Here is a 24,187-nt window from a genome sequence, read left to right on the forward strand (position 1 = left end):
TGAAAAAGAAGCATTGTAATTGCATTCAGAATTGTACTCAAAATGCATACAGGATAAAATAAAATCAAAATATAGTACAATATAAAAGCACTCTATATAATGGATAAATGGAATGAAACCAAGTTTTTCCACTTGTAAAATTAAGTTTCCTTACTGCTCCCTGCACTATTCTCCTACTTTATCTACTCCACATGTTAATTCTCATTACTTACACATGAATACGGTTGCACTTTCCTATGCACACCTGTCTGGTTTAAGAGCAGCCTTTCAGCAAGTCTGAGACAGAAGCATCACTTTTATTGAGTGAAACTACTGGTGACTAGCAAAAGTGTGCAACTCCAGCGGCCTTTATTTATTATAAATCAATAAAAGAATGCAAAGCCCCCCTTGCCCCCTTCCAACTTGGGAGAGATGAAGCAACAGAGAAGGGAAGGCTTAAAACCTTTTGCCCCCACATCCGCCAAAGAAGACTCGTGAGACGTGGCATTGGTTTGAATGTTATATTTATTAAATACAATGTAATCTGAATCCAAATTCAAACATATCCAATCGTAACTAATAACTGCTTATAACCCACGGGCAGGTGAGGAATTGTACTATTCTGGTGGGGATGGAATCCCCCCATTCTCCTGGGCATGTCCCACAGCTGATAGCTGTGGGCTCTGATGCAAGGACATGGGCCAAGACTCCCTCCCTGCCCAGTGATCCTTGTGAGCGGTCTGCCATGCGCATCCTGGCCCCGCTGTACACGCGTTCACCCCAATGCGCATGACAATCCACAGGGGCACCCGCCAGTTATCTTCAGACCAGAGTCCTGCAAGATTCCTGAGGGGCGTCCTTAGCCAAAAATGCCTCAGAATGCCTACCTCTCCCTCCACCAAATTCCTCACCTGCCCAAACTCAGTGCCACAAGAGGTGTATAGCTCATGCTACTGGTGACTAGCAAAAGTGTGCAACTCCAGCGGCCTTTATTTATTATAGATCAATAAAAGAATGCAAAGCCCCCCTTCCCCCTTCCAACTTGGGAGAGATGAAGCAACAGAAGAGGGAAGGGTTAAAACCTTTTCCTGCTGCTTGTGATTAAACAACACACACATCTGCTTGGAAAGCTCATGGAATCAAAAGTGGTTTAAAATTGAACAGCCTCTCTCTCTCTCACACACACACACACATACACACACACACACACAAAAACCCCATCCAGAGTTTCCTAGTTAAGCTTTTAGAGTACTTTACAATGAATAGTTTTTTTTCTTTGTTCTACCAAGATTTATTTATTACATTTCTGCTCCACCTTTCTTTTCATGATTGAAACCCAAGATAGTATTTACTAATAGATCTGCAAGTGCAAGTGCAGCATCAGCATTCTGTATCACCAGATGTAAATAACTTGGAAGAAGAATGTGTTTTGAAGAAGGCAATGTAGGGCTGGGTATCCATTGATGGGTGGGGTTGCATGTGGACAGGCTGATGAAGAGGCACAACGCTTGGACCTTTGGCACCTGAACCTTCCTCTCATCTCTGATCCACTACTACTGTGCTACTGATATCCGCAACAAGACCCTCTACAAAAACATCACACTTTTGACCTTTTTCTTTGCCTTGGACCACTTCCTCTCTGTATATTTACAGCACAGCAACCGCAACTATCAGTGTCTTGGCACCCCTAATGGTGACAGGTTTCTCCCATTTGATTATCTATTGCTGCAGCAGCCATCCTGTTTAGTATCAAAGGAACACAACCGATTCAGACATATGGAAAAAAACAGTTTTTGCCAACTACTGTCTAGTTGCCAATACTCCACTTTGGGGAAATGGCCTCTCTTTCTCAGTGGCTTTTTTCATTCTATTATATAAACCCAATAAACGTTCCTCTGCCCCATTTTGGATGATTCCCCATCTCTCTGTACCTTCTGGTGTTTCAGAGAGCCCTTTGACCCCTGGAAAGGCTTTTCAGCAGGTGCAGGGAAAGGAGACAGGTTGGTTGGCCTTCCACTCGTCCAACCTTTGCATCCCACCCATGATGCTTATCTTAAGGTTCCTCAACCACATTGTGATGAAGAAATGGACACTGTGCCCTAATTGTTTACTACACTTCCCCCCACCCCCTGGCCCATTTAACCCTTGGGACAGAGAAAAGATGAGGAAAGAACAAACACAAGACCACCAGTTGAAGCATAGAGAAAGACAGTAGGAAAGTTACTTAATTTAGGCAAAAATAATGATTATTTAGTAGGCGCATGATAACAAAATTCCTCATAGGGTAATAAAGCAAAAGAAAGAGCCTATTTGCATTGAAAAGCAATGACTAGACAATGAACTTGCGCTTGCTAAAAGAAAAAAATAAACTGGGAAATTAGAGGAAAGTTTCAAGTAGCAAGGGCAAATCAGACAGTGGAACCAATTCCTTAATGAGGCAGTTATTGCTAACTAAATAGAAGTGTTCTAGCCATAATATTTCCAATACAAGTAGAGCAAGTAATTAATTTCTCCAGCCATTATGTTTTATTTAAAGCATGTCTTGAAACAAAAGGGACAAAAGAAAAAATCTACAGCAAAACTTCAGACTACTTTAGCTGTTAAGCAGTCTCTTTCCTGCTCAGTAAGGTCGTAATACAGCCTTCAAAAGGGAACACGAGATAAGAACAATTGTTCAGACAGCATTACAACTATTTCTTTAGAGAATACAAGCTTGTAAAAATCCTGATTTCCCAGTTTGCCCTTTTAGTGAAGCACCGTAGTGGAAAACGTAAATTGAGCAAAGCACTCCTACCCACTTCTCTCCTTCCATTCCCCCCAATATCAAACACTATTACTGTCAAGAGTTCCTCAGTCACCAGAATAGGCCACTCTAAAGACATAAATTTGTTCTCCATTGGAATCTATAAACCACTCATGAACACTGATGTTTCTAGGTTATATAAATTTAACACTTCACTACTCATTTTTTAACGGATTTCAGCCATAGACACGCTGACCCTTTTTGTCGGTTTTCTACTCAGTGTAGTTCCTTGCTTGGTTTACAAAAATATTAGTTTAAGATTTGACAGGTTACAGCTCCTTAAAGATCTGGCATATAGTTGCTCATGGAAAAAAGGCTCAGATAAATTTCAATCCAAGTATGCAAGGAACTATTATTACTTTTTTTAAAAAAGTGGGGTGAATTCCATTGGGTGGGAAAAGCAGCATCATGTTACATGCTAGCTCAAATGTGTCAGAGCTGGGCCATGGGCAGCAATGTGAAGAGTCAGGAGCTAAGGGCAAACCAGAATGTAGGATCACAGAGCAATAAGGATCAGAGGACAAGCCAGGGAACAGGACCACAGAATGTGTCAAGACCAAGGAACCAGAAATGCAAGATACATTAGAGCAGTGGTTCCCAACCTGGGGACCGCAAAGTAATCCAGAGAGGGCCGCGAACAGTAGAGAAATGAATTGTTGTTATGTGCCTCCAAGTCGACTACAACTTATGGCGACCCTATGAATCAGTGACCTCCAAGAGCAGCTGTCATGAACCACCCTGTTCAGATCTTGTAAGTTCAGGTCTGTGGCTTCCTCTATGGAATGAATCCATCTCTTGTTTGGCCTTCCTCTTTTTGTACTCCCTTCTGTTTTTCCCAGCATTATTGCCTTTTCTAGTGAATCCGGTCTTCTCATTATGTGTCCAAAGTAGGATAACCTCAGTTTCATTATATTAGCTTCTAGTGACAGTTCTGGTTTAATTTGTTCTAACACCCAATCATTTGTCTTTTTCACAGTCCATGGTATGCGCAAAGCTCTCCTCCAACACCACATTTCAAATGAGTTGATTTTTCTCTTATCCTCTTTTTTCACTGTCCAACATTCACATCCATACATAGAGATCGGAAATACCATGGTCTGAATGATCCTGACTTTAGTGTTCAGTTATACATCTTTGCATTTGAGGACCTTTTCTAGTTCTCTCACAGCTGCCCTCCTCAGTCCTAGCCTTCTTCTGATTTCTTGACTATTCTCTCCAGAGAAATGAATTACTTATTAATTTTTTTAAAAAACATCTTCACTCCCTGGACACTGTCTGCTCCCCACTGCCACTGCAGATGACACCTCCCCCTTGCTCCAAACGAGAGGGGGGGACTTTTGCTCTTTCAGGCGCACCAAGGGCAGACATCTGCCGATAAAATACATGGCAGGTGCCAAAGGAGACTGAGGGTGGAGATATCAGAAGAAGAGGAGATTACTACCACCGACTCCTGGCTCCTCGTATTGCCGCTGCTGATGACGCCCTTACTCAGAATGAGAGGAGAGGGCTTTCTGTGAAGCAAAAAGAAGCAATGCTGCAAGGAAAGGCTGCTTTCCCCCTTCTTTCCTGGCAGCCAGCCTGCCTCCGTAGGGGGAGGGGGTCACAAAATATTTTGAGCTTATAAACTGTTGGTCAGTGAAGCATGCTGTGAGACTCACAGACAGGGTTTTTAGCAGAGAGAGTGAAACCTGGAGCAGAAGGGTTAAGCTGGAAGAACAGAGAGCCAGGTTTGCCAAGGTCAGCAGCTGGCTGGGAAGTAGATAAGGGACATCTTGTTGAGGCTCAGTGTGGGGGAAGGCGTTTTGTTAGAGAGAACTGTGTCTAATGCCTTTGCCTAGTAAAGACTCTTACAAGAAACTTGCCTGGCCTGGCTTATTTACTGTTCTATGCGACCCTTGGATTTCTCCTTGTATGATCTCTATCCGCACACGCCAACAGGGGTTATGGGCCCAGCTTATCATACAAGGTAACGGGTTCGAGAGTCGTTGACGTGGCGTTGTTGCTGAGAGAAACGAAAGTGCAAGAAAGAGGCAAGTAAGAGTGGGCAACATGGCTGAAAACCTGTCATCCGGGATGCCGATGGAGAAACTGAATGCTGTAAACTACTCCAGCTGGAAATGGAGAATGAGAGCAGTTCTGATTAAAGAAGAGTTGAATGATGTCGTAGAAAACCCCCCTCCGGCAGCTCCTTCAGCAGCGTGGTTGAAGAAAGATGAGAAAGCGAAGGCTTTTATTACTCTGGGGCTGTCTGATTCACAACTGTTGCTGGTGAGTAATGAGCCGACAGCTAATCAGATGTGGGAGAAGCTAAGAGCCGCTCATGTGCAACAAACTGCAGGGAGCAGGCTGTGCTTAGCACGGAAACTTTATCAGATGCGTTTTACAGATGAAGTGACTATGACAGAGCATCTGGCTGAATTTCGGAGATTAATTCCTGAGCTGCAAGATAGAGTGCATCATAGTGACATTCAGATGGTCTATATACTGTTATCTTCATTGGATCAAAAATGGGAAGTTCTGGTCTCGAGTCTGGAAACTTTACCTGACGGAAATCTAAATTTATTTATTTATTTATTTATTTTATTACATTTTTAGACCGCCCTATAGCAATAAGCTCCCAGGGTGGTGTACAGCATAATAAAACAGGTTAAAATACCACCACTGAGAAGGCCCTAGCTCTAGTTATCGTTCTCCGTGCCTCCCTATGCGTTGGGACACAGAGAAGGGCCTTCGACGTCGAGCGCAGCGACCGGGTAGGTACATAGCGGGAGAGGCGTTCCGCCAGGTATTGCGGTCCGATGCCATTAAGGGCTTTATAAGTAAGAACCAACACTTTGAATCTGGCCCAGAAACATATTGGTAGCCAGTGCAGCTGGGCCAGGACAGGTGTTATATGATCAATTTTTTTTGTCCCAGTAAGAACTCTGGCCGCAGCATTCTGCACCAGCTGAAGTTTCCGAACCGTCTTCAGAGGTAACCCTACGTAGAGTGCATTACAGTAGTCCAATCTAGAGGTTACCAGAGCATGGATAACTGTGGCAAGGTTCTCCCTATCCAGATAGGGTCGTAGTTGGGCTACCAGCCAAAGCTGGTAGAACGCATTCCGTGCCACCGAGGCTACTTGAGCCTCCAGTGACAGGAGCGGATCTAATAAGACCCCCAAACTACGGACCTGCTCCTTTAGGGGGAGTGTAACCCCATCTAGGGCAGGTCGGACATCAACCATCTGGGCAGAGAGCCCCCCCACCAACAGCATCTCAGTCTTGTCAGGATTGAGTCTCAGTTTATTAGCTCTCATCCAGTCCATTATCGCGGCCAGGCAGTGGTTTAGTACATTAACAGCCTCACCTGAAGAAGATGAAAAGGAGAAGTAGAGCTGCGTATCATCAGCATATTGCTGGAAACGCACTCCAAATCTCCTAATGACCTCGCCCAGCGGCTTCATATAGATATTAAAGAGCATGGGGGACAGAACTGAACCCTGTGGGACCCCATATTGGAGTATCCAGGGACTCGAGTAATGCTCCCCAAGCACCACCTTCTGGAGACGATTCTTGAGGTAGGAGCACAGCCACCGCCAAGCAGTGCCTCCAACTCCTAAGTCCGCAAGACGTCCCAGAAGGATACCATGGTCGATGGTATCAAAAGCCGCTGAGAGATCAAGGAGAACCAACAGAGTTACACTCCCTCTGTCTTTCTCCCGACAGAGGTCATCATACAGGGCGACCAAGGCTGTTTCTGTACCAAACCCCGGCCGAAAGCCCGATTGACATGGATCCAGATAATCAGTTTCATCCAGGAGAGCCTGGAGCTGGTGAGCGACCACACGCTCTAAAACCTTGCCCAGGAACGGAACATTTGCTACCGGTCTATAGTTGTCAAGATTTTCAGGGTCCAAGGAGGGTTTCTTTAGGAGCGGTCTCACCACCGCCTGTTTCAGGCAGGGTGGTACCACTCCCTCTCGTAAAGAGGCATTGATCACCTCCTTGGCCCATCCGGCTGTTCCGTTCCTGCTAGCTTTTATTAGCCATGAGGGGCAAGGATCCAGAGCAGAAGTGGTCGCCCGCACCTGTCCAAGCACCTTGTCCACGTCCTCGAGCTGAACCAACTGAAATTCATCCAATAAAACAGGACAGGACTGTGCTCCGGACACCTCATTAGGCTCAACTGCTACAATATTGGAGTCAAGGTCCCGGTGGATGTTTGTGATCTTATCTTGGAAGTGTCTCGCAAACTCATTACAGCGGGCTATTGATGGTATTATTGCGTTCTGAGGACCAGAGTGTAAAAGTCCCCGAACAACCTTATAAAGTTCCGCTGGGCGGTTAGAAGATGACTGAATGGAGGCAGCAAAGTACTGCTTCTTCGCTGCCCTCACCGCCTTCACATAGAGCTTGGTAGAGATCTTCACAAGTGCAAGACCACAGCCGTCGGGAGTTCGTCTCCATTTGCACTCAAGCCGTCTCCAAATTTGGACTTTGTAGAACAGAAACTTCAACAAGAGTGGAATAGAAGACAAGAGAATAAGAAAACAGAGTTAAAAGAGACTGTGGCTATACAACAACAACAATATCAAAGAAACAGCAAGAGAATAAAACATGTTACTTTTGTGGGTCCCGTGGACATATACAGAGACATTGTTTAAAGAAGAGAAATAACAGGGACTTTGGAAGTCAGAGAATAAGCGTGAACTTTGTTACTAAGGAGGACAATAAACTAATTAACTCTAAGTGGCTTCTCGACAGCGGAGCGTCTAATTGCCTAATCACAGACTCTAGTTTATTTTACACTTCAAAGCCGATACAGCAGAAGATTTATCTGGCTGACGGATCGACTCAGGACGCAATTGCAAGAGGCACACTCAGGTTATGTACTTTGGGAACTATATTAACAGATGTATTATTGGTTTCTGGTTTAAAATATAACATTCTATCAGTAAGAAAGTTGGCTCAAATAGGTTGCAAAATTACATTTGAAGGGGATAGATGTTATGTGAGAAAAGATGGTGAAATATGTATGCAAGGGAAATTACAGAACCAAATGTTTATGGTTGAGAGCAAGCTTGATAAACACACGTGTGCCTGGATAGGAGTAAATAAAAATAAACATGACAATTGTTTACATGAATGGCACAGAAAATTGGCACACGCACATTATGAAAAAGTAAAAAACACCCCAAAGCATAGTCAAGATTTGAAATTAACACATTGTGAGCATGTGGATGAATGTGAGGTATGCTATAAAACAAAAATGACTGTGACTCCGGTAAATAAGAGCTGTGAAAGCACGACCACTGAACCTTATCAGCTCATACATGTGGATTTGGCTGGACCTTTCCAGTGCTCAAAAGGTGGAGCAAGGTTTTATTTAGTGATTGTGGATGATTTCTCCAGATTTACACATGTATTCTTATTGAAAAAGAAAAGTGAAGCAGAAGAGAAATTAAAGGCATTTATACAGAGAACAGAGACACAATATGGGGTTGTTATCAAGAACATCAGATCAGATCAAGGTGGAGAATTTACCAGTAATTCATTTAAAACATATTTGGAAAAGAAGGGAATAATACAGAGTCTCACTGCTCCCTTCAGCCCATCCTCCAACGGAATGGCAGAGAGGAGGAACCGGTCATTGCAGGATTCAATGAGAGCCATGCTAGCAGATGCTGATATGAATAACACTTATTGGGGTGAATGTATTCTGTACACTACATACATTCAGAACCGCCTTATGCACAGAACAATAGGCATGTCTCCCTATGAGAAGTTGACTGGAAGAAAGCCCAAGGTGAAACACATAGAGCGTTTTGGGGCAAAATGCTGGGTACATATTGCAAAACAGAAAAGGCATGGTAAATTAGGCTCAAGAGCTCAGGCAGGACGCGTTTTGGGATTTCAGAATTCATATTATAGAGTTTGGTTGCCTGAGAAACAACAAGTAGTGTTAAGCAGAAGCATAGAGGTGATAGATAAACCTTGGAGAGACAGTCAAACAGTTATACTTGAAGGTGCAAGTAAGCAGGAAGCAGCAGATGTTCCTTTTGGACAGCAAATTCCATTAAGGACTGCATTGACTGATCTTATTCACGGTGGCAAACGTACTGTAAAAAGACTGAGGAGTGAAGACATGGCAATGCAAGATACAGAAGTGCCAGGTACAAGTGCAGACACAGGTGCAGGTCCAAGTAAAATTGAGAGTGAGGAAGAAATGGAAATAGATACTGTTAGGAGATCAGAAAGAAAAACGAAAGGACAACCACCTCAGAGATTCACATTTAATGTTACACATAAAAATGATGAGACAGATGAATATCCTGTAGAATGGGAAAAAGAAGGGCCAATAGATAAAGAAACAATGGATCTAATGTGGAAGTATTGTATTGAGGAATGAAATATAAATTGTATTATCAAATAAAAGTGAACAAAACATTGTGAAACTTGTGTGAATAAAGAAATAAAGAAACAAGAACTGAACTGTAAATGTAAATAGAAACTGTAAGGAAACAAACCATGTACTGATATGTATTGTAATGAAAAGTTAATATTGTAGAAATGTAATAATGAACCATGAAGTTTTGTAATCTGTGAGTCTCAGGTGGGGGCTGTTGGTCAGTGAAGCATGCTGTGAGACTCACAGACAGGGTTTTTAGCAGAGAGAGTGAAACCTGAAGCAGAAGGGTTAAGCTGGAAGAACAGAGCGCCAGGTTTGCCAAGGTCAGCAGATGGCTGGGAAGTAGATAAGGGACATCTTGTTGAGGCTCAGTGTGGGGGAAGGCGTTTTGTTAGAGAGAACTGTGTCTAATGTCTTTGCCTAGTGAAGACTCTTACAAGAAACTTGCCTGGCCTGGCTTATTTACTGTTCTATGCGACCCTTGGATTTCTTCCTTGTATGATCTCTATCCGCACACGCCAACATAAACGGGGTCCTGTACTCATAAAGGCTGGGAACCACTGCATTAGAGCACAGGAAAATATTATTTATTTAATTATTTATTGTTTCATTTATACGCTGCCTTTCTTTTCATGATAGAAACCCAAAGTGGCTTACATATGGTTCTCCCAGCCAGGCAGTCTCCCAGCCAGGTACTGACCAGACCTGACCCTGCTTAGCTTCAGCAGGGTGCTGGACTCGTGTGCCTTCAGACCATAGCCTGGGACTATATTAATGCTTCAGCAAAGCTCAGCTGGTATAGGATTTTTTTTTTATACTCCTTCCTGCCCAGGAGGAAGCAATGACCAGTCTGGGCAGGTGAAGTGAGGCCAGGTCTAGAGCGTTCCTTTCTGAACATGCAGTTATGTGACTCACCAGAGGGGGCTACAGCTCCTGGCAAAATGCAAACTTCTCCCATTTTTAGACCTTGCATTATAAATGTGGGCACAAAAATATATTTGCTTTGGTTAATGAACCCCTAAGCCCTTATCTTCTCAGAAAACACAGGCCCTCAAATATTACGAGTAATAGTCTAATTAAGATTTTTGTCCTACCTTCCTCCAAGGAGTTCAGGGCAGTGTGCATGTAACTCTTCCACATTTTATCCTCATAATAACCCTGTGAGGTGGCCTACGCTAAGAGAGTGCCTTGTCAGCTTCATATCTAAGCAAGTATTTGGTCCATGGCCTCAGTCCAATACTAACCATAACACCACATTGGTTCTAAAGTTGACATACACTACAGTACAGGCCCAGATTTTTTGTGTCATGGTGTCCCTAAAGCAGATACCTACATACCCACCTGTATATTTAGACTACTCCCTCCTATCCCTATTCTCCTTTGTTGAAAGTATGCCAGATTCCCTACAGGAAATACCCTGATCAGGTTCTGTATCATTTTTGTCCATTTCCTAGTGTGCTATAAGAACCCAAAAGAACAGAGATGCTCTCCTGGTGCTTAGGAGAAAAGCATTTTATTTTAGCAGATTAGAAAACGCATAGTAACCAATGCATTTTGACAGGCACACTATAATTTTTATTCTGCAAGAACACAATTTCCCCTCTAATACTAGCTTAAAGGCTTGCCTTTCTTCTCTTGGATTCTACTTCTGGAATTACCTCCTTCCTGCCCTTTTCTTTTTTGCCAGTATGCTTTCAGACTAAATTCTTCTAGCTTTCTTTTTAGTTACAAGTTGATCTTGTTTGGAATAGTCAAGATCAATGGCATCACCAACGGCATGGTACCATTCTGTTTCAAGTGAGTTATTGCATAACTAAATGACCACAGTCTCCTTTCTGCTAATAATTCGTCCTGTAATCAAGCTCTAGTTCACCCTGCGAGCCTTACCAAGTCTGTAGGTTTGCACTTTAGAATTATTTCACTGCTGCTAGCCATCAACGTTTGGAAGTATATTCTTCAGTATGGATGGGCCAATCTGTCCATTTTGATTTCTTTCTGTTTCTAATATTTCCAAATTCAGTTCTCCACATTTCCACATCAGTTTGCATTTTTTAATGTCCTCATGAAAATTCATCATTTTTGTGTGAATTTCTCCTAATAGACATATGTTTGCATGCAATTTTCCCTAATATACACATTTCGCAAAGCAATTTTCCACAATATAATGCATTTTCTATGTTATTTTCACTAATATATACATATTATACACACTTTTCCTGGTATATACATTTTTCTACACATTGCTTTGTCAGCAAACTGCATTGCAAAATTTGGAGATGTGCAAATTTTGAAGGGATGGCTGTGTTTCAGTTCTCATAAAGTTTTAGAAAGTGCAAGTTAGGAGATTTGCCTTTAAATATGAACTGAATTAAATGCTCCCCCATCCCTATTCTTCAAAACTTCAGTTGGTCTATTTGCCCATTGATACTAAATTCAACAAGTTGCTGAAACATTCCTTCTCTTGGTGGTGGTGGTGGTGGTGGTTATAATATGTATATTTATATTTATATCCAGCCCTTCCTCCCAGCAGGAGCCCATATGGGAAGTTTATATATTCCAAGATAAATGTAAAACAATGTTTCCATTAGAAAAACACTTCTTTATACTGCCACAGCAAAAGCTTGTTACTTGGTGCCTATTCAAGACTTTTGCAGAAGACTTTTTACAGTGGTTCACAAGATCTTCTACGCTCTTTATAAGCCATTTCCAGTGTGGCACATTGCCATATGGGTTGGAGGCAGGGGGGAATTTACCTCTCCACCCTAAGTGATATTTAGATAGGACTGTAAGCCTTTGGCTTTACTCTCATGGTAATAAGAGATGTGTCTGAAAATATAATAGCAAGTATGGGGAAAGTTTAGGGGAAAGGCAGAAAAATTGAATACAAGCCAAAATTAAATCTGATTTCCAATTCAAAGGTCACATATCAACATTCTTGAATATCTGATTTATGGATTTTCATATATTTGGCAAATATTAAAATTCTGTAGAATAAGCACAACTATAGTTTGGCCCCCATCACACTCCTAAAAATACAATTGTGTTAAATACACAACAATATATTAGCTACAGCAGTGGTTCCCAACCTGGGGGCCGGGACCCCCAGGGGGGCTGCGAAGTAATCCAGAGGGGGCTGTGAACAGTAAAGAAATGAATAATTATTTATTAATTTTTTTAAAAAGTCTTCACTCCCTCTACACTGTCTGCTTTCCACTGCCACTGCAGATGACACCTCCCCCTTGCTCCAAACGAGAGGGGAGGCCTTTTGCTGAGGCGCCAGAGCATCTTTCAGGTGCACTAAGGGCAGGCATCTGCCTATAAAATACATGGCAGACACCAAAGGAGGCTGAGGGTGGAGCTACCAGGAAGAAGAGGGGATTACTATCACTGATTCCTGTCTCCTTGCACTGCCGCTACTGGCAACACCCTTACTTAGAATGAGAGGAGACGGCTTTTTGTGAAGCAAAAAGAAGCAAGCCGGCAAAGAAAGGCTGCTTTCCCCCTTCCTTCCTGGCACCCAGCCTGCCTCCCTGGGGGGAGAGGGTCACAAAAAATGTTCAGCTTATAAAGGGGGTCCCGTGCTCATAAAGGTTGGTAACCACTGAGCTATAGTACTCTTAGCTAATGAAGCATCATTTCTGATGTGATCCTCAGTGCTGAAAAAAAGATGGCTAATGCAGTAGCAAAATGCTTTTTAATCTTTGTGATTTTTTTGATGCTTCTTTGGAGTCCACCAATTAATTGTCCAGTTTGTGTATTACACGTATATGGCATCTCACACAAAGAGGAAAACTATGTGGTCTTGCAAATAAATCCATAAAGCAAACACACAAACACCCCAGTAGGGTGTAAGACAAGGAGGAACAAAAATAGAAGTCATCATAAAAGAGAGAAAAATGCTAAGACTCAAGCTAATTACTGCATCCAGCAGGTGTGTGCACGTGAGGTGAACACAGCAAGAAATAATTCTTTACTTCAGATGTGAAGCTCATCACAATGTAATGAATAGGCTTTCATTATTCCATTATAGGTAGTACAGAATGAGCTAAACTCACAAAACATTTTGCCGAAAGACATGAAAAAACGATGTATTATAGCATAAACACTAAATTTATGTTGGCAGGGTTGACCACACAGGTGAGGTTCTCAGAACGAAGATGACTGTTCCACTACTCTCCAGAGGGTGTTTAAGATAGCAGAGGACAGGATGAAGTTGTTGAACCCACAGGTGGATCAACTTTGGTGCAAAGTGATGGATGCAGCAGCACTGCTTACAAAGTTTCCACTTGGCACCAGACTTGGAAGGGTTGAACCACATGGAAACAAGGTACTGCTATTTGGACAAATAGATCTTCAACGGATATCATCCTACCAGCTTCTGAGGACTTTAAAAGATGGTAGTATCCCAAACAGATTTTGTTGACAAGGATCTGTGCACAAAGTGACTAAACATGTGTGCTGGAGTGGGCAGCAGATCTGCAGTATACCTCCATCACTGGGGGGCAAGGATAACATTTTCTGGTTATTCAAACCTATTAAGAAATGAAACCCCTATTGAATCCAGTCCCTAGGAGACACCAAGCAGAACTCATCAGGAAATTATAACACACAATGAAGTCATCTTGGGATGGGCTGAGGGCTTGCAAAGAATCAATCCTTAAGAACTCTTTGTTGTTCCTTTAAAATTAGGAAAATTAACCAGTTTTCTAAATTATCTATATATTGTAGGACAAATCACATGCCTACAGAAGGACAGCGTTTGTAACCAACAGTTCCAGAAAGAACTTTGACTATTATTCTTTATTCTGCTTCCCCAATCCCACTGAAAGAAATCTTATCTTCCAATACAGATAGTAGTATTGGTAAAACTTTAAGCAAAAACAATAGACAGTGGCCTAGTTTGTACATCACATTAAGTCAGAACATAGGACAAACCTTAGCTATAGAACTTGGTTAAGGAGGAAAGACCTTAAGCAGAATCCCAGGTTCAAACGACACAGTAAGGCACTGTTCTTCAACCCTGGGTTCCCAGATGTTATGAGAGTACAACTCCTGTAAACCCCAACCAGTTTAACCAATGGCCAAGGATAATGGGAATTGTAGTCCAACAACATCTGGGGAGCCAAAGTTGAAGAACAGCATACTAAGCTATACAATGGCTTAGCTGTCATGCCATATTGACCTAAAAAGCATGGGGAGGAGCAACATGGCTGCAATCTCCTTGGGAGCCAGCCCATTCACACCAAGCCATTATTGGGCTTAGTATGATGTGCAAATGCAACCAGTGGATTCAGAGTTCTGAATTTAAAAGAGTTATTTAGAATGTTTCCCCTTGTTGCCTAGGCTCACAGACTTGTAAGTACTTCTATAAAGTAGAGTGTTTTTTTATACACATACACATACCCATCTTAAACACTGCACCAGGAAAAAAAATGTCCTACTTACCTCATAGTAACTTCGGACTGCATTGCAAAATGCTTCATCAGCCACAATTTGTGTCTCTCCATTTAGAAAGGCCTGGAAGCGCTCCTTCACAATCTGTAACTGTTGTTTGTTCAGCTAGAGACAAAACAAGAATGCAGTTAGCAAAGCTACATGTTTTGCTTTATTCCATCATTTAAAAACTGTTGTCCCACACATCAATTTTCTACTTCTCCTCAGTATGCCATTAGTTACCAATATTACTAAAAACCACACGTTTTTTTAAAAAAAAATACTCAATTTGATTTGTTTGACCAAATCTATGTAATTTATTTGATAGAACAATTTTAATTTCATGTTATGACAACTACTAACTACATAATAATATTCTACTACTCCTACTACAACCTGGTTAAAATGAACTCAGGCCCTACTCCTAATATTTGCAGGATTTCCAACTGCATGCACAGAGTTTGCACATGCACTGTTTGTATGTGCACAGGGTGGGCCTGTTGCTGCACTACCACTCCACCCCTTTTACTACACACACTTTAAACAACAGAAAAGAGTGAATGTGCATCACGGTAGAGATTTTATCATGGCAGCAGCACGGATGGAGACTGTAGGTCATATTGCAACAGTACTACAAAAAGCAGGAAATAGAGAGGATTTTGCCTTTTTTTATGAGTTTGAGCAACATCCTCTTCAAACACTCACTGGGATAAAACATGTGCCGGTTTTGCCTTAAGATTTTTCAGAAGGTTTTACATTGAAGATCAGCAACTAGGTTAACTATCCAATCCAGGCAAAATCAGGCAAAAAAAAATTCCATCTTACAAAGGTGTACCTACGCCAAAAGGCCACGATCTTGTTTCTCCCTTCTGCAAAATGCAAACAATAATGAAAGCCTTACGGGCGTTGTACTAAGGGCAAATAATTGTATGGCATTTTTACACATAGAAAGCCCACTATAAATAAAAAATTGGGAGCCATAGCAGTTGCCTAGCAGTTGCACTCAGTCTCTGTTGCTTTAGAACAGGTATGAGGAATCTGTGACACACACACCCTGAGGTTGTTGGGATTCCAAACTTCCATCAGCCCTAGCCAGCATGGCCAACAGTCAGTATGATGGTAGTTGTTACTCAACATCCAGAGGGCCACAGGTTCCCTATCCCCACTTTAGAATGTTCACTGCATATACCTTTTAAGCCTCCTGAACTGGAAAGGCCAAAGTACTTGCCTCTAAGAGGGCAGCAAATTTTTTAATCAGCTGATAAATATGGCCTATAATTTCCTTTCTGGCAGACTGTGTCATCTTGAAGCTGGTCATTAAAATATTTTCCTGACATATACTGCATCATAAACAAACAGATGACAAACAAATGCTAAGCCTTCTGTCCATTTCTTGTGAAACATTCACAGGGCAGAATCATTTTATAAAACAGGCAAAATATTTATTGTTCTTTTGCTAATCAAAAGGCACTGTTTGCTAATGGAAGCTCACTACTAGGGTTGCCAGGTCGGAGCCATCCAAAAACCTGAGAAAATGGGGGCGGGCCCTAGTGACGTCATTAAACATGATACATTGTATCAACCACAGTTGCTTGGAGCATACCATTCAAAAAAAAATTCTCTGGAGATTAAAATAGAAATCTTACCTAAAATAGGGTGTTCCTAGGTCCATCTGAAGTGACAAGGTCATTCTTTCTCACAAGCTTAGGGTGATGCAAAATGGAAATGGACAGCCTTCAAGTTGATCCCAGATAGGGTCTTCATGGTAAGCAGTATTCAGACAGAGGTGGTTTACTATTGCCTTCCTCTGAGTCTGACAGGCAGTGACTGGCCCAAGGTCACCCAGTGAGCTTCATGGCTGTGTGGGGATTTGAACCCTGGTCTGCCAGATCACAGTTCAACGCCTTTAGGGAACATTTAATCTAGCTTACTTGCTTCTGGCAAGAAGGGTTTACATGCCCTCAGGCCAGGCCATTATTGGAAGAAAGGAGCTTAGTGTTGCAGAGATGTTAGATGGGAGCACAGATGGATGACCCTGAAGGCAGCAACTGTAAGCATGCTTATTGAGGAACTAAGCCCCATAGAACTCAATAGGACTTACTTCTGAGTAGATATGGTTGCAGCCATGTTAAGGACAAGGGAGGGCATTCTAGGCAAGCAGTTCGCAACTGCCTGTCAGCATTGTGCTGTTGCTAAGACTTGACTGGGGATCATCCACAAAGTTATCCATAAGGCACTGCAACTTTATGTGTTGGCTGGCTACTGCAGTGGGTGTCTCCTAATATTTATGGCCATACAAGCAGGGTGAGTGTAGGCAGCAATTGCCTTTCTACTTTACGAGGCCTTACATAGGACTGACAGGCAGCAGGAGAGAGGGGAGGACCAGAAAAATAAAAAGAACAAAAATAAAAATAAAGAGAGCGCCTCCTCCTAAGCAATAAGCATGTGCACTGTGCAGAGCGCCTGCCTCCGTTTCCCCCCGAAGCCGTCCCACCCATCCTCGACGCCAGCGCCTTCTGGGCCAGGCAACCTTGGTGATCTCTGGGCCGCTTCAGCCCCGGCACCTCTCTGCTCTCCCACCCCTGAGAAAAATCAACTCATTTGAAATGTGGTGTTGGAGGAGAGCTTTGTGGATATCATGGTCTGCAAAACAGACAAATAATTGGGTGTCAGAACAAATTAAACCAGAACTATCACTAGAAGCTAAAATGATGAAACTGAGGCTATCATACTTTGGACACATAATGAGAAGACCTGATTCACTAGAAAAGACCATAATGCTGGGAAAAACAGAAGGGAGTAGAAAAAGAGGAAGGCCAAACAAGAGATGGATTGATTCCATAAAGGAAGCCACAGACCTGAACTTACAAGATCTGAACAGGGTGGTTCAATCATGACAGATGCTCTTGGAGGTCGCTGATTCATAGGGTCGCCATAAGTCATAATCGACTTGAAGGCACATTGTACGTCGCCTAGAGTGGCTAATTGCCAGATAGGCGACAAACAAATTAAATATTATTATTATTATAACAACAACAACATGCTATTTATCTGTTTCTATTGTACTTAACTATATTTTATTTTCAATACCTTGTTCACTGCTTTGGGGGCCCTTTTGGTCATATTAAGTAATAACACATGTCTGTACAATGGTGGCACAAACATAATATAATCAATAGTCTACAGCACGCAGAGGTGATTATGCATTTTGACACTGACTTCCTTTCCTCCTAAGAACATGACAGGTTTGTGGAATCGGACTGAAATCTGTCTATGCCAGCATTCTATTTGCTACATGGGCTTGACCACTCTCCCCCGCCCGCAATGGAACTGCATGGAAAAGAAATATGTTGGATTATGGGGTACTGGATATAAGCAACAGGCAGAAGATCCCTCAGTAGGTAGAGGCTGAACGAATAGAACTGTTTGCACTGTGTGCAGAATGCTATTATGAAAATGAAAAATGCTGCAGATGGCTTAATAACGTCTGCATTTGCTGGTTTCCTGCCTCCCTCTCACACGCTTTTTAGTAGCTGTATTTTAAAGAAGCAGCAAATACTATTATCTCCTTGGGGGAAGAAAAATAATAGCAATATAAGTATGTTCAAGCTAAATTTACAAATCCTTTATTTTATTTATTAAATAGGGGCTTAAGGGGAAGATGATACCGCTGTCCAAAACTGTCTCCATCACACACCACTTGAACATTGGATTTTGGTCCCATATTTACATGCTAAACTTGGTCCTGCTGTGCACTTAATATTGTTCTAGGCATACCGATTCCTATGCACACATTTATGCAAAAAGGAGGTGCTGTCAGAAAGTGTGGTGCAATAAACAAGTTGTCTTTTTTATTTTAAGGCAGTTTAACATAAAACTACAGCTACTGAAATCTGTGCCAAAAAGCTCTTCCACCTCCCCTCCCCCAGCATTAATATGCTGCCTGCCTGTTGCTATTAGTGAGAAAGAAAGAGCAGCATCCATGTTTAAAGAAAAGAAACTACTTACTTTAATGTTTTGTTGGAAACTATACACCATGTTAAGCAAAAGATATTTTCGTGGGGAAAATATAGATGCCTGAGAAACATCCCTCCCTTCCCCTCAGCAGTAAAAAAGCCATAGAGAAGATACTGGAAGCATCTTTCCCCTCAGCAACCTACACTACGTCATCATTTGCAGACGACAAAACTCGAGCTGCTGCTGGGAGGGGCCCTGCAGGAGCGACTACGGAGGCGCCCTTGTCTATCACACATGCGTGCCTCACGGCCTCACTAAAAAGCCGGAGATCCACCTTTTTAAATGAAGTATAGCCAGAGGCCGGAGACGGCCCCCTTTCCCCTGAAACTCCAGCAGAAAACCGGAGACCTGGCAACCCTACTCACTACAGTTTGATATACTCATATTATGTTAAACAGATCCATTGTTCTCAGAAATGCTTTATGATTAGATACTGTCACCAGCTCTATTTAACTAATATTTTAATCATTTAGAGCTTCATGTTGCAGAGCAAGAAAATACTTAGACAGACATCACCAGCCTTTTTCAACCAGTTTTGTAAACAGACAAAAATAGATGTCGTTGCTGTTTTTCTTCTACCGTTCTTCCAAAATATAGAGAGATACCAGTAGATGACATACTTCTTTTGGGGCTAGAGCCACCCTTTTGGTAACTGCAAGCAAAATGCTAAGCACGGTATTCAACTGTCCTCATAGAAATCAACAAATAGCATCGCACAGACCTAAGAATTGCCTGAGAGATTCTTATGGGCACAACCAGTTAAGAAGATTATGATTCACTATGCAAAATAGTAAATACAAACTGATGAAACATGCTGGGCATGAGACTGAAACAACTGCAACCACTGACTGAATTTTTAACTCCATCCACTTTTAAATATAAGTGTACACAGAACAATTGACCATGTGGTCATTCCCACTTCTTAAAATGTGTGCTGAAGTATAAAATGCAGCAAAAAAAGATGGCCATGTCCATCCACAAAAAAAGAAAACACATAAAATGGCACAGATTTGTGGAACACTTGCATATACAAATGTATATGTATGGCTGCAAATGCAAATAAAATACTATCATTTAACTAGAAATATAATACATCTCACTGTAGTGAGAAAAACTGTGTGCCTCCTCAGTCTGCTGTTCATGTTTTAACTGTTGTGGGTAAATTTTAAAGGCCACTTCTATCCCTATAAGGTTCTCTCTTTAAACCAGGGGTTCTTAAGCTATCATCATGGCTCCTTAGGGGGTTCATGGATGGGCTATAAGTAGTCCATGAATGGGTGCAAAAAAAATCAATTTCCAATGCAATAAAATTAATTGTATGCAAATTTTTGTGTGTGTTTATGTGCATTTTTCATAGCTTTCATCAGATTCTCAAGGCTTTCACCAGATTCTCAAAGATGCCTATGACCCCAAAAAGATTAAGAACCATTGCTTTAAACCAGAGGTTCCTAAACAGTAGTACGTGGATCAGAGGGTTGCCATATTGCCCAGTTAGCCGGGTTTTACCTGGATTCGTTGCATGCTACCCGGCGCCCGTTTAGCCCGTTAGGTGGCCCGGATTCTCAGCTTTAGTTAAAAAAAAATTACGTTTCTAGGTGGTCCGGTTCTTGAGATATACATAAAAACGTCAGCCGCCCCCCCGACTGTTAAATCTTTCTTTAAATAGTACTGTATAGCACTTTGTAGCTTTAACCCCGCCCATTCAGGATTGCAGCCAATCAGTGTCGGCAGGGTTGTGTTTCAGTTTGATTGACTTGAGGCAGTGTCTAGAGAACCTCAGTGCAAAGCCATAAAATGGTGGTTTCCCCCCATTTATCTGAAAATCTCATATATTGGGTAAGTATATACATTTCAGGTATTTTTCCTATTGTGTGCAGGAGTCAGATCCTGGGCAGTGTTTTGAAAACCTTCCCAATACTTGCTTTTGTAAAAGCAGTGCTAATCCCATACGCCCAGAGTAAATCCCATTCAATTCAATAGGACGTACTTTTGAATAGACATGGTGATGAATGTGCTGAAAATCAATGGGACTTTAGAGTGAACGTAAAAAAGAATTGTGTTTGTGTTCTAACTCTTTCTGTCTCCTCCCCAGTCCTATTTTAAAGCAAGTAGGCAGGGCTTACTTAGGTATTACAGTTTTTATTCTGTGCGAAACTAATACAGATTTTTTAAAAATTAATACTGATTTTTCTGCAATAGCCAACTGATTTGACAATAAACTATTATATGGGCTGTATGTATTTATACATCTGCAGTGTGTGCGTGTGTGTGTATGGAGTCTTTCCAACAACCCTGTGAGGTAGGGTTGGAAACCAAGGCAGCTCACAACAAGAAATAAAGCCATTTAAAATCCAATAACCATAAAAACAAGTATAAACAGTTGCAAAACAGCGGAAAGTGGCATGATTCGGAATTTTGGGTTGTGTGAATGAATTTGCTTATCACTTGAGGTTGCATTTCTGTCCCTGTTTAAGTTCCACAATACACTGGGACTTGCTTCTGAATAAATAAACCTAGGATTGCACTATAAATATCTTTACAGTTTGTGTAAATAATAATAATAAATATATTTGATAGTCATGCTTATATAAATATTTCTTCATTTATCATATTTTTGGTTTTTGGTTAGGAATCCTGACTGGTTGTGAGATGCTTAGTTTTTTGCCTTACTCATAGGAATCTTGTTGTGGTTGGTATGGTACTGTATTACATTTAAGAAATCTTGGTACAAAATGGCCTGAATCAGTATAAGGCAGATTCCTTGGTTCCTAAAAGTGGGAAGGGACTCAAGGGCCACAGTGACTCCAACATTTATTGATGTATTTTTATTTACAACATTTATATACCACTTTATTGTAAAAAATCTCAGAGCGGTTTACAGAAAGAATTAAAACAATAAAATTATTGGCAAAAGCGTTAAGGACAGATACTTAAAAACACTCAAAATAATAAAACCAACAATGAGTTAAAAACAGATTTAAAAACACAATAGCTTCCACATGCCTGGAGAGGCTTGCCTCAAGAAAACTGATTTTAGCAGGTGCTGAAAAGAGGTGTCTGCCTAATGTCAATAGGCAAGGAGTTCCAAAGCGTAGGTGCTGCCACACAAAAGGACTGATTTCTTACAAGAGCAGAACAAGTACTATGTGGCACCCATAACATGGAAAGCACAGCTTGAACTTGGCCTGGTAGCAAATCAGTAACCAATGCAGATTTCAGAGCAGAGGTATTATGTGCTGATAGGATCTCACTCTTGTCAGCAATTGTGCTGCAGCATTCTGCATTAACTGCAGTCCCCAGGTCAGGCTGTGCTGCATGGGGATTTCTGTGACCTTGGCTGACTGGCTGCTAGGATTTTTTTAGTTTGGGTTTTTGGTTATGAATCCTGACTGGTTGTGGGATGCTGAGTTTTCTGCCTTACTCATAGGAATCTTGTTGTGGTTGGTATGGTATTACATTTAGGAAAGTGTTACTGCCTTCTGTGTTTTTTTTTTCCTATTTGCATTTCACTTATCTTTAAGCTCACTCCGTTACAGCCATAGAAGCAACAGCAGCACATGCAAGATAATTAACTCCCATTAGTGATAAGAGCAAGAATTTATCATTATTATTTTAATTAAAACAAGAGGTTTATCAGTACTTTGAAGAGGACCAGATATTTATTTTCTTTCTGAGCCCAGGAATGGGTCTTTCATGATGCCCGGTGGGGGGGGGGAGCAGGAAAGTAGTCGATAAGACAGACATCCTGACCTTGGTAATCTAATTAGCAAGGTATGTGTGGGGTTATTGCACTTCCAGGCCCAGTTTCATTTTGAGTATGGAGATGGAACCTGTGTAGATGTGGTTGATCAAAGGGAGAAGAAATGTTGAGTTAAGCAAAGCTCTGCTTTTATAAAACCTAAGAAACATACAGATACTTTGAATGTCTGAGTGCCTGCACCAGTGGAATACTGGAGGAACTTGTAAAACTTGCTGCAACAGTATTTAGAACTGAGCATGTGGTGTGAAAGACTCCTTGTCCTAACATTTTGACTTCTTGTTTTTCTCCACCCACCACATCTCTGAAATATATCGTATATGTAATGGTTAACCGTACTGCTGCCCTGATTTACTTTATGTTTGTTGCTATTTTGTGTTTTTATTATGTTTTTATATTGATTGTGTATTTTTATTGTTTTTATTATATATGTAAGCTGTGCTGAGCTCTGTTTTTAACAGCAGAAGGGCAGGATATAAATCCTCTTAATCAATCAATCAATATTACATAGTGCTGGAAACTAGAGTCTAGGCATTTAAGGCTGAAAATGTTCCTTTTTAAAAAAAGATTTCTCACATCTTTCCCCAGTTTTTGATGGCAATTCCTAAGTACAAAAACAAAACAACCGGACAATCCAAATATTAATATGCAAATAATATGCAAATAATATGCATAATATGCAAGTAATATGCAAATTAGCCTGCCCGGATTTGTGGGACTGGAATATGGCAACCCTAGTGGATCACCAGTCCATGAGCTTCATTCAGATGGTCTGTGGGGTTGTCCATATTAAATATTCATATTGATTTTTAATTGTATTTGTATTACTTCCATTATTTCTTATACTGTATGTTATTGAACTCCAATTTGAATTCTATAGAATGCAAATTGTAATACAATATAAGAAACAAAAGAAGCAATATAAATACAATTAAAAATCATACCGCATTAGGGTTACCAGGTCAGAAACATCCCAAAACATGAGATTTCAGGGGTGGGCCCTAGAGACGTCATAGGGTGGGGCCCTAGTAATGTCATGGAGGTGGGCCCTAGTGATGTCTTTAAGTGTGATATATTAAGCATCAACAACAGTTGCTTGGAGCATACCACACAAAAAAATCTCTGATTGGAAATTAAGATAGAACTCTTAGCTAAATGAGGGTGTTCCCAGGTCTAGCTGAAGTGATGGAATCATTCCTTCTCACTTGTTTAGGGATACTGGGTAGGGAAGATTTAATATAACCTGGTAAGAAGGGTTTAAGTGTCTTCAGGCCAGACCAGTCACCAGAAGGCCATTGTAGGAAGAAGGGCGCCTAGCATTGTGGAGATGTTAGATGGAAGAACTCAAATTAATGCCCCTGAAGTCTGCAATTCTAAATACACTGACCAAGGGACTAAGCCCCATAGAACTCAAAAGGACTTACTTCTGAGTAGATATGGTTAGGACTGTGCTGTTGGTAAGGCTTGACTAGGGATCTTCTGCCAAGATATCAATATCAAAGCAGGGTTGCCAACCCCTGCCTGGAATGCCCTGCCTGCCTTTTAATATGGCTGCTCCAAACCTCTTTACAGACTTAACCCTTACTGCAGAGAGAGGTTTGAGAAATGAGTAAGAGTTAAGAAGATTCTTTACCCTTTCCTGCCTATCCTGTGAGCTGCTATAAACTCACTTTGACAGCCAACCCTCTGTCTAAAAACAGAGAAAGACCTCAGTGGATGACTGAAGAAACTCTTAAAATGGTTAAAGAGAGAAGAAAAGCAAAAGGAGATAGAAACACGGTCAGAATCCTAAATGCAACAATACAGTG

At 41.4% G+C, this 24,187-nt stretch overlaps 1 protein-coding gene across 8 annotated transcripts in view; it reads right to left on the minus strand.

Moving 5' to 3' along the window:
• CADPS2 (calcium dependent secretion activator 2) overlaps positions 1-24,187 on the minus strand; it is a 528,181-nt gene that overhangs the window by 397,617 nt on the left and 106,377 nt on the right. For 7 of the 8 annotated variants that reach the window (XM_061640133.1, XM_061640131.1, XM_061640132.1 and 4 more), the window contains exon 2: positions 14,618-14,731. In XM_061640133.1, coding sequence (XP_061496117.1) covers positions 14,618-14,731 — 114 coding nt within the window. Of the gene's footprint in view, positions 1-14,617; positions 14,732-18,613; positions 18,681-24,187 lie in introns of those variants that run through there. The other variant, XM_061640140.1, reaches the window with a different exon arrangement.

Source organism: Rhineura floridana, chromosome 8, assembly GCF_030035675.1.
Source record: "Rhineura floridana isolate rRhiFlo1 chromosome 8, rRhiFlo1.hap2, whole genome shotgun sequence".
Lineage (NCBI taxonomy): Eukaryota > Metazoa > Chordata > Lepidosauria > Squamata > Rhineuridae > Rhineura > Rhineura floridana.